The following is an 11,291-nucleotide window of genomic DNA, read 5'->3' on the forward strand; positions in this document are numbered from 1 at the left end:
TTCAGGTACAGTTTTCCATCTTTTACTCCCATCCCAGCCCACCCACCCTGCCTAGTCTGTATAACTTTTAAATAACAATTCCTTTCCTTTTCACCAATCTATGGCATTGAGAGATGTCTTTCCTCTGGCAGCGGGCAAAGAAAACCTAGTACAGGGGAGGAACCCCCAGAGAAAAGGGGGTCTTCTACATCATTCAGCCCCTCCACCTCAGGTCTGTTCTGTAAGAGTTTCACTGCCAACACTTCACTGCCCCCTTCCCTGCTATATTCCCTTCCCTTGCTGCTTCTTATTTTTTTCCAGTGTGTGGTTGTCTCTCATGCACCCCCTACTGGGAACCTGGCCCACAACCCAGGCTTGTGCCCTGATGGGGAATTGAACCGGCCACCCTCGGGTTCACAGGCCGGCACTCAGTCCACTGAGCCACATCAGCCAGGGCATCCTTGCTTCCTCTGTTTTTCCTTGACAGCAAATTACATAACTTCAGTGACTTGACTGTAAAATTGGAAAATAATGGAACTCACCCCCTAAGGTTAATATGAAGACTAAATGACTAAACATATGAAGTGCTTAGAGTGATGAGTGCCTAATACATAGTATGGACAGGATACTAACCGTGACAAGCTCAGGGGAGGCTGGCATGGCAGCCTTCCACACTCAAGAGACCTAAAATAGCCTCAGAGCATGGTCTGAATTTAAAACTTTCTACCTAAGACAGGTCAAAGCAGGCAGTGAAGTCCGAGGGTGGTGTTTTTCCCCTAACAAAGCTCAGTCTTCACCTTACCTGAGCCTGTTGTTTTTTTTGTACCTACAGTAACGTACCTGATAACATAACTGTGGAATAGCAAAGTGGTTTCTTCCTTTTCCGGACCCGTCAGGGCACAACCACAGCACCAGAGCGGAGACCACAGATCCCCTCGACGTTAAGGTATCACGCCAGGTGTTAACTGTCCTGTACCTGCCTATGGAATAGAAGCATGTGTCTATTCCTTTTACTTTTCATCCAATCCCAGAGGTTTCCCCACTTTGCTTTCTCCCGCCTCCCTAACCTACCATCAGTGGATTTCATGTGACCCCTTATGTCTTCCCCTCTGATTCTGATGCATAAAATAAGTGGTGAAACCGCCACTTTCCAGAGCATTTTCTCAATTGGTGGACACTTTGCTTCCCAACACTGTCATCAATTTGGCTCAAATAAACTCATAAAATTCTTACCAGTTTGGACACTTCTTACACTGACAACAGTAAGCACCTGATACATTAGAACTATACTGTTAACCACTGTGTCAAAAAATTTTCTTTATACTTTATGCCTTATGGTCTTATTTCAGAAATACTTCCCCAACCAATAGGGAGCTGTTACTAAAGTGAATTAACAGAGCTTGGTGGAGTGGTGTAGGGAGAAGGATTCCTCTATCTAACACAGCCCTTGTGTTTCTGGCTCAGCCAGTCAGGGGGCTGTGAGGCATTTGTGAGAAGTATAAGGCATGGCCTTTCTCCGCAGGGAAAACATCACCATCACACCAAGGCCTTGGGAGAATGTCTCACAAATAATGCAACCTATAGAAATAACTAGTCACAGAAAAGCATGGTGTGATTATAAATGGTTTATTTCTTTAGATTATAACATTCATCACAATGAAATTGCACTCTAAAGACTGACACTGCGTATAATGCATAAAGGCTTTGCTTTTTAATCACGGCGAAGTATCCAGAAAATGGGGAGTTATCTCAAGTAGTAACTTTAGGTCAGAAAGCAAGCACCCTTTTGCAGTCAGACCCAGTAGATCTGTTAGGCACCTTGGGGGACGTGAGCACTAGGGTGAGCCACAAAACCGTCCTGCGCCCCTCCCTCCCCGACACCCCACACAGAACCAGGCCCCGGGCAGGGGACAGCTACAGCCCGGCCAGGGGGAGCAGCAGGCCTAGGACACTGGGCAACAGCAGAATGAACGCTGGACTTTCTTTCATTCCTGCAGTGGAGGGAAGAGAAGGAAAGGCTTCTTTAGGATTTTTAAGGCTTTAAAGCATTTCAAACTTTACCCAAGGACCAAACACCAGGAGGGTGGGCTCTAGGGGTTCCTGGCACATGGCCTGCAGTTAGACTCCTTTGCCTTCCAGAGAGAGAGTGGGCTGTGAGGACACATCCTTTTGGGTCTCTGACTTTAAGGTCACCTTGAATGGACTGAGCTCTCAGGCCTATGGCCCCTTCCATCAACACTCCCCATGCGCCTGTGCTCCCAGCTACAGGCACCTCAGTAAAACAGGCTTCTCCTCCTGGGGCCTCAGCTCCCTGGCCACTGTGTTCTTTGTCCACCTAGGAGTCTGTTTCTGGGTCTGGGCCTCATGGACACTCATCTCTGCAGCAACATGTGTACTCTGTTCTCCACCAGCCAGTGTTACCTGGAGTCCTGTCTCTGGGTGGGGTCTGGGTTCTCAGCTCAGCCTCCCTGAGGAGGGGGCAGCAGCTTCCCTCTGCTGCGTTGTTCGCCTGGCTGCCCTGTGTTTATTAGGCCTGATCCAGATTCAAAATTTCTGCATGTAAAAGCTCAGAGTCCCCCAGTAATCACTGGCTGCAGTGCCATTTCTGCCCCGAACATTTCTCTTGTTTCCAGCATCCTTTCAGAGGATAAAGACTAGTTTGGCTGAAGCTGGCTGGACACTCGGTTCCTCTGCCACTCAGATCACTTCTGGCTGGAGCCTGGCATCTCAACAAAACTTAGCTTACTTCAGCCACAAATGTGGGAGCCCTGATTCAAGGCAGGCATTAATGACAGGCACTGGGTGCAGAGGGCACAGGAAGGCAAAGTGTCTGGCATTAAAGAGGTGACCAGAGTGTAAACAAATTATTATCACGGAGATGGTGAGGGTATGTCTTATACCACATTCTCTACAGGGCAAAAAAAAGATATTTGCTCAGCAATGTCTATGTGCCAGGCAATAAAAAAAGAACTTTTGAAATTCTCACAGACATAGTACTGAAATATTGCTATTTGTATCCTTATTTTACAAGTGAGGCAATTGGGACACAGATTACTCAGGTAACTTTTCCAAATTCACAGAACTAATGGTGGGTGAGCCTGGATTGCCACAGAGGTCGTCTGACCCCAAACTGGTGGCATGAAGCATAGTGTAATGTTTAATTTTGCCTGGAAGTATCAAAGAAGGCTTATGATTAGAAGTGATACTGAGCTGGGTCTTGAAAGATAATGACTTTATTAAATTGATAGTGTCTTAGATTGGATGAAATATGGCATGAAGACAGAGCCTTCAGGCCTGAAGGAATGATAGGTGTAAATGCACGGAAATCTGAGAGCCAGGTCACCTTGGGAAAGGTGAGTAAAGTGGAGGCGGCTCCTGGCGGCACTTTCTCACCCGTCACAGGGCTGGACAGGCCATAGCCTTTCTCCGTGACTGTTTTCAGCCATTACTGGTATGCCTTCACTGAGGTGTGTGTTCTCTGCTTTTACCATCTCTAGCCTTCATCAGCCTAGGCATCATCCCTGTGCATGTGTCTAACGGGGCCCATTTGTGCGAAGCCTTTCAGTCCTCTCATCTCCTCAGCTCCAGCCCTATTCACCTGCTCTGCAGTCTAGCCAGTGGCTTCAGTGGAAATGTCCTTCAACTATTTCAGAACCTATAAACTACCCACACTGGAAACCCTAAGGTGCACCGTCTGATTTTCTAACCATAGTCCCACGCACTCTGCTTTCCCTCTCTTTCTCCTGGAACAAGTACCTCATAGAAAAGTGCAGTCCCCTGACCTTCCTCCATCCCCACGGTGACCTCCCCAGCTCAGGCACCCTCACCTCCTGGCAGGATTCCTGCAGTGGCCACACTGTTCTGCCTGGACAGGGTCTCCCAACTCCCCTAAGCCTTTTCTGTAGCTCCTGACATATCAAAGCTTCCTTAATTAATTTCGTCTGGTGCCCACCTGTTCCTTCTGACATTTTTGCACAGCAGGGAATTTGAGAGCACGACTGGACTAGAAACTGCCTGAGCTTCTCTTTGTTCCAGGATACCAGCCCTACAGTTTTAGGAACCTAAAACTCTTCAGCAATGAAGAGTTTTAGGCCCCATTGTTCTCTGCCCTGCAGCTTCTGGTATCACAGTGCCCCCTCTTCTATTTCACGAGGGCCCCACCACTACCCCCTGGAGCACAGTCCCAGACTCACCTGAGCTGTAGTTGCAATTGTAGTTACTTGTTAATTTTTGGGGGTTTTCAAGTGAAACTTCATCATATGTTTTATTTATGTTTTTCACAGTGACTCGCTCAAACACCTCGTAGCCTGGAATTAGCACCTCATCTTCCTCTGGATTGAAAGCGAATGCTTTAATAGGCACACCCAAGCAGGTTTTGATTGTGAACAGTGTCCCTGTCCCATTTTTAATATAACGTTTAGCTACATTTATATCCATAGATGATGAGGCAAATTGGCCAAAACGTACTTTTCCTCCACTGGGTTGACACTTTATCGTAATACCTCTGTAAACTGTACGGCACTCATTTGTCCTCAGAAGCTGAAGAGCTCTCGTCAGATAATAGTGGAACGCTTTGAACTGAAAGTTTTCGGGGTGTTGGTGGAATTCTCTCACAGCTTTGTTAAATTCTGTTGCAATTTCCCCAGTATAGGCCACCAAAGCTGTTCCCTGGAAATCACTGAGTAGTTTTGAAGAGTCTATATGTGACTTTATCTCCTTCCATCTTGTCTGTGCTTGTTCCCATTCCTCTTTAAACTTTTTATTCACTTCCAGTTCTTGTTTTAACAGCTGGGGTGCTTTTTGGTCCATTAGTTCTATACAGCCCTCGTACTGATTATCAAATGCATTGTCAGCCATGTCTAGTTTACAAGGGTTACTTCTCCCTGCCTGGCCGGCCATCGCCTGCAGAGAAGAGAGAGTGACCCTTGACCCATTCACACGTCCTGGATGCTGCCCAGAGCCCACACTATGGACTTCCTGCTCAGCATGGGATTTGACACGTTCCTATTACAGGACTCATACATGATACACACACGAAGATAGTCTTATTATACTGTGAGTAGTGTAAAAAGAGAAAACTAGGCTTTGTAACTCATGTTTTGTTGCCTGATATTTAAAAAAATCTTTTCACCTACATGGTCTCTAACTGGTTTTAGTCTCAGACACAAGTGTGGGAACTCTACACTTTCAGAGATGTGAGGGGAAACCAAGATCAACAGGATGTGGGTGGGAGGGGTATATACGTTACCCATTGTGTCAACCACTGGGTGAGGATTAAAAAGCGCACTGCTGTGGCTAGAAGAGAGGTCATCTCCAGGTTCAAAAGTAACTGCAAATAAATATAAGATAATGAAAGTGAGGTGTGAGCATTAGTCTCACTGCATTGATAACTTCAGACCCAGAGGTCCAGGCTCCCATTACACTGCTTTCCACACAGCTACCCAGGATTTCTGTCTGGGCTCTACACGACGACCTCTGGTCTTCAGTAGGGGGCGGGTAAGGACGTGACTGGTACCGGTCAGAGGCAGAGGTTATGAGAAAACAGATCACGTTTTGGCAAATCCTTCCCAGCCCCTGACATTTTACTCCCCCTTAGAGAAATACCATGAGTCCTTTCACAAAAGCCTTTTTTTGTTGTTGTTCATGTTCCAAAAAAGTTCTTGTTAGAGTTTTGTTAACCTGGGTCTCAAACTTAAGCCAATCCTTCTGAACACTTCTCGACGTTGTCACTTTTCACTATGACCAGAGAGACTACAATGCATGGGAGCTTCCAGGGCTTCTTGTTTGGAAGGAGACATAGACGTTGGTGTGGGAAAGTGGCCTAAAGATCTCGGCTTGACTAACTGCAGGAAGGGAGAGCGTGCCCTTTTCCACAGGGACCCTGCCAGACACAGGGACCAACGGCACTGCCTCGGGGTCCTGGGCTATAGATCTCACCATCCGAGATTAAGTTTTTAGGTTTAAGTGGGATGGAGAGATGGCATGTCTGTCCTTCAATATGTTTTCCTTTTTGCCATGTCTGACCTCACCTCCCTACCTGGAATATTTCTGGCACCAAACTGACTTTGTGGCTTTGGCTTTTGACAGAACCCCCAGTACAGCAATCGCCCCAGGTTCAGACCCTCTCCCGGTCCCATCCAAACACCAGGCTGTCCTTGGACAGAGACCCATCCCCTTTAGAGGTCGGAACTGAGTTATCAGGTACCTGATTTCCTGCAGATCCTTAGTGATTCCGTCCTGGTCTGTCTCCGACAGAAGTGCCTGAGAGACAGTGCTCTGGCCCTTTTATTTTGGGGAGAGATGTACTTTCAGTTTCAGATCAGATTTGAAAGAAATGGAGGGTAGTTTTTAAACTTCCCCCGCAAGAACATGTGCATGGGTATTTACAGCAGCTTTATTAATAATAGACATAATCATAGCTCAGTGGATTGAGCGTGGGCCTGCGAATCAGAGGATCTCGGTTCGATTCCTGGTCAGGGCACATGCCTGGGTTGCAGGCCAGTTCCCTGCAGGCCAACTCCCAGCAGGGGATGTACAAAAGGCAAACATACATTGATGTTTCTCTCCCTCTCTCCTTCCCCTCTAAAGATAAATAAATAAATAAAATCTTAAAAAAGATAAAAATAAATAAAATAAAGTTAATAATCTAGAAAAAATAGACATAACTTTACTTATAATTCATTTATAATAGATATAACAACAAGGATGTCCTTCAATAGGTGAATGAAGAAATACATCCAGAGGATGAAATATATTATTCAGCACTAAAAGAGAAAAGAAAATAGCTCTCAAGTTGTGAAAGATGTGGAGGAAATTTAAGTGCGTATGACTAATGAAAGAAGCCAATGTGAAAAGTGTCCACGCTGTATGACATTCTGGAAAAAGAAGGACCATGAGGATAGTAAAAAGATCAGGGGTTGCTAGAGATGGGGGTTGTAAGATGACAGATGAATAGGCAGAACATGGAGGGTTTTTAGGGCAGTGAAACTGCTCTGTGTGATACTAAAATGAAGCATGTGTGTCATTATACATTTGTCCAAACCCATAGAATGTACAACACCGAAAGTGAACTACGGACTTTGGGCGATAACGCTGTGTCAACGTAGGTTTATCAGTTGTAACCCACGTGCCGCTCTAGTTGGGACTGTTGATAACGGGACAGGCTGTGCAGGTGTGGGGGCAGGGAGCATATGGTCATCTCTGTATTTTCCTCTTAATTTTGCTGGGAATTGAAAAAAGCTCTATAAAATGAAAAACTTTAAAAAATTCTTTGTTTCAAGCAAGACAGAGACTTGTTCAAATTCACAGTTTAAATCAGAAATGCATCAGAGCCACAAGTATGAATTATTATTTGGTGGATGAATGAGGAGGAGGGGAGGCCCATTCTCCTTCTATGAATGAACAAATACCCTAGAGAGACACTGGTATCCAATTCAATATGAGGGACACAAATTTAACAAGCAAATGCGAGGCTTGTCCTCAGCCTCCTTGTACCACTCTGGCACTACCAGCTGTTCACAGTGACTGTCCATCCTGACTGGCCAGTGCACATGCCTTATGAGATACTAATCATTCAAATAGCATGAATACGTGCAATTATGATCAAAACCTTTTAAGATTAATAATCGTGTTTCACAGGAATTATTGTTACTCTCTGAAATCCATGTGTTGTCTTTTTTAAAAGATTTTATTTTTTTTAAGAGAGAGGGGAAAGGAGGGAGAAATAGGGAAAGAAACACTGATATGAGAGACACATTTGTTGGTTGCGTCTCACACAGCCCCAACCATGAGGGTTCTGTCCTTCAACCCAGGTGTGTACCCTGACTGGGAATTGAACCTGCGACCTTTGGGTTCACAGGCTGGTGCTCAACCCACTGAAACCATACCAGCCAGGGCTGAAATCTGTATGTCTTTAAAAAACTCATTTATTAAACAGTATACAGAAGAGAATGATTTTAGTTAAATGTCAAAAAACAAGTCTCTTCACAGGTAAGAGAGTAAGACAGAAAGTTTTATGAATTGTTTCAGTTAAATATGGAAAAGCAAGTCTCTTCACAGGATAAGACAGTAAGACACATACTTTTTCGACTGCTTCTAGCCTTATCAAAACTGACTTCCTGACACAGAACAACATCTGCTTTTCTGCAGCTATTGGGGAGAAGGAACATTTTTCTCCTTCCTTTCTTAGGTGTGTTTCAGTTGTAATTGTCACTAGAAAAGCCAGCCTTTTCAAGAACTGAGTATCAGAATTGCAGTTTAGCTTCCAAAGTAAAGGGCAGACCCAAGGACACTAAAACTTGTAGCATAGAAAAGGAAAAGACAAAGGAGACTTTTTGATTCTTGCAATGTTAGACATGTAATCTTTTGTTTCTACAGTATTGATAAACAGGTTGCCTCTGATTCTTCTCTTGTAGAAAACACCTCAATGAAAATCCTTGTATATTTGCATTCATGAGAATTTTTCCTATGGAATGAGTTTATAGGAGTATAAATGATAGCTCAAGTTATTTTTTACTTAAAACATTGGCATATATTACTACGTTGCCTTCCACAAAAGCTGTTTCAATCTGTCTACTTTGGTGTATGTTTCCTTACATTTGGCCGGTACTGAGTACTGCAAAAATTATTAAATTTAGAAAATCCGGGTTAAAGTGAAGTGTTGTTGTTGTTGTTTATTTTGTTCCTCTTTGCTTAATTTGTTGTTTATTTTGTTCCTCTTTGCTTATTTTGTTCCGTCTTTGCTAATTGGTCATTAGACTTCAGGCATGTCAGGACTCAGGAACACAAACACCACCATCGTGCGTCCTTGCTCTCTCTTGGTTTTGCTTCATTTTGCGTATTGGCTTTACTTTTTCCTGCTGCAAAAGGGCTTTTTCCAAACGGTCTTAGCCATGAGCAGTGGCAGTTCCAGATCACACTGACACAGCCTGGTGTCCCGACCTTAACCCTAACCCGAAACCTTAACCCTGGACAGAAGACAGTAACTCTAATCTGAAGGAAGGAATGAAGAGTACTAGAAATGGTAAACATGTAACTTAGTATGTGAATATATTTTCTCCTTTTTTTAGCATTTCTAAAAGTTACAAGATTGTAAAAAGCCATAGCGACAACCCTGTACTGCTGGGTGTTCAGCGGAGGTGGTGGAGATCAGTTCTGGCTCAGGGACCAGCCGCGTCAGCAGGAATGGACGCTCGCTCACTAATGGCCGCTGCAAAACCCTCTGACGGACTAGTCTTCACAGAGATGCCCCAAAGTACGATAACAGTGGGGTTCAATGAAACTGCTCCTTGTGGCCTCCCATTCCTTGTCCTCACTCAGCTGCGTGGGTCTCAACTGCTTTCCTAGTGAGAGCTAGAGGTCAAAGACCGGCTCAAAGGGTGACTTCTTCGCACAGGATAGGCACGTTAGGCCCACATATGACCAGGGCTCAGATATTTTGGATGGTCCTTTGCATCACCCTTCCCTCCCACTGCTCTTGTCCTTTGAAGAAGAATCTGTCTCTAGTCTTGGTCCCTCAAAGCTATTTGATCAGAAGAGAGTGCCTCATTAGTCTTTGGCTTATTTTTCCCAAAACTTAGTCTTACGGTTAAGGTTTGATCATTAGCTTAATGCACATAATCACAGATAAAAGCTTAGCAAATATTCTCTACCTTAAGAAATTCACCAATTTGCCTGGGGGGGGGCCCTCTTGAGTGTTTTGCTTGTCGCATGGTTGATGCTCAATATGTGTTTGTTTCATCAGTAACTATTGGTCTGGAGATGTTTAAATGACCCCTCTGAATGGTCAGGATTCGTTCTAGAGATGAGTTGGACTTATGCAGATGACCCTATGTAAACTGTAGAGAGGTTGTGCCGATAGAGGGGATGAGCGACAGGTAGAGTCCCTTGCTGAAGATTTGGAAGAGAAAAAAGACAGTTACCAGAAACCTCTCATACTTCTCATTCTCTCTAACCTTGGCTCTGAAATGATTTTTTAAAAAAGTAAGTACACAAAGTGTTTATAGAGTGTTTGCAACAGTGAAAAATTCAGGAGCAGCATGAACATCTAAAGCCAGAGGAACAGTTAGTGGCTAAAATGATGACTATGCAAAAAAAATGATACACTTGTAGAAAAATAAAGACTATAAGGAAGCACAAGGAAATAAAAATATTTTCTAGTTTAGGTTGGTTGGTCTCAAGAGTGAAATTAAATTATTTTCTTCTTTATGATGTTATAAACTGGTTCTATTAAAACGACCAAGGGCTTAGCTTTCATTTCTTTCCTACACTTGTACCAGGTTTGTGACGGCCAGCCAGCAAACCTGAACTACAGCCCTGGCTGGGTGGCTCGGTTGGTGGGCGCATTGTCCTGTGCAAGAGTTTTCGGGTTCTATTCCTGGGCAGAGCACGTACCTAGGTTTCAGGTTTGATCCCATGTCGGGGTGCATACAGGAGGCAACTGCTCAGTGTTTCTCATATCGATGTCTGTTTTTCTCTTTCTCTCCCTTCCTCTCTCTCTAAAAGCAATAAAATCTACAAACATATCCTCTATGAGGATTTAAAAAAATCCTTAATTTCAAAATAGCAGCCAACACACACAAACAGGGTGTTTGGGCTCCTTTGAAGTTTGGCTGCATGCTCCGAATGCGGGTGGGACAGCATTTCTTCTGACCTCCTCCTCTCCTTTTCCACCTTCATTCTCAGAATGAAGAGAAATTACACTTAACGTTTCTACACCACAAATGGGGATATTATCTTGGTCTCCTTCCAGAGTGTGCTCTGGTCAGACTTTGGGCAGCCAACGGAGCCGTCCCTTCGTGCTCTGACTAATGTGCATGCTCACGCACGATGTGCATTTAAAAAGGAGTTTCAATGTCATAGCGAGACGCTTACTTGAAAGTAAAGAGAGTAGGGTATACATTTTTGCATACCAAATCATGGGGGGGCTCTGCCCACAGGTAAGAATAACTCTACCAAGACGTGATCTGCTCGGGAAGGAAAGGTATCCAATCTGCCAAAGGAGAAGGGCCAAGAGCCTTTTCTTCAATGGGCTTTTATTGGGTTTATTTTCACAGGAATATAGGTAAAGCTCATTAATCATTGTCAGTCAGTAAGGATCAAACAATAGAACAATAGGTAACGTACAAAGAACTGCAAGGGCTTATCCAGAGTTAGGGTCTGTTAGCTAAAGGGCTACAAGACTTTGGGAAACAAACTCATTTCCTGCTTGGACCCTTATCATTTAATTGAGAGCATTCTTAGGTGAAGCAGGTGTCACAGGATTTTATGTATTCTTTCTTAGGCCCCATCACCCTGGGGAACCCGCCCTTTCC

The 11,291-nt window shown here is 44.3% G+C and overlaps 1 protein-coding gene across 1 annotated transcript; it reads right to left on the bottom strand.

The window, feature by feature from the left end:
- Positions 1-1,882: 1,882 nt before the first annotated feature.
- Positions 1,883-5,305, bottom strand: LOC119002660 (T-cell ecto-ADP-ribosyltransferase 2-like). Its single transcript, XM_037068683.1, has 3 exons — positions 5,228-5,305; positions 4,173-4,881; positions 1,883-1,970 (listed from the first exon to the last, which is right to left on the bottom strand). Exons 1-3 carry the CDS (start codon positions 5,288-5,290, stop codon positions 1,894-1,896), a joined length of 849 nt encoding a protein of 282 aa, XP_036924578.1. The 5' UTR covers positions 5,291-5,305; the 3' UTR covers positions 1,883-1,893.
- Between the last annotated feature and the right edge of the window lie 5,986 nt (positions 5,306-11,291).

The sequence above is a fragment of the Sturnira hondurensis genome, unplaced genomic scaffold (genome assembly GCF_014824575.4).
Source record: "Sturnira hondurensis isolate 20B ecotype Veracruz unplaced genomic scaffold, ASM1482457v3 Scaffold0017746, whole genome shotgun sequence".
Classification (NCBI taxonomy): Eukaryota; Metazoa; Chordata; class Mammalia; order Chiroptera; family Phyllostomidae; genus Sturnira; species Sturnira hondurensis.

Coding starts and splice junctions, on each gene's coding strand:
- LOC119002660 (XM_037068683.1), bottom strand. CDS start 5,290: ATGACCTCTCTTCTAGCCACAGCAGTGCGCTTTTTAATCCTCACCCAG. Junction 4,882..5,227: donor CCCAGTGGTTGACACAATGG/GTAACGTATATA, acceptor TCTTCTCTGCAG/GCGATGGCCGGCCAGGCAGG. Junction 1,971..4,172: donor CAATTGCAACTACAGCTCAG/GTGAGTCTGGGA, acceptor CCTCCACTGCAG/GAATGAAAGAAAGTCCAGCG.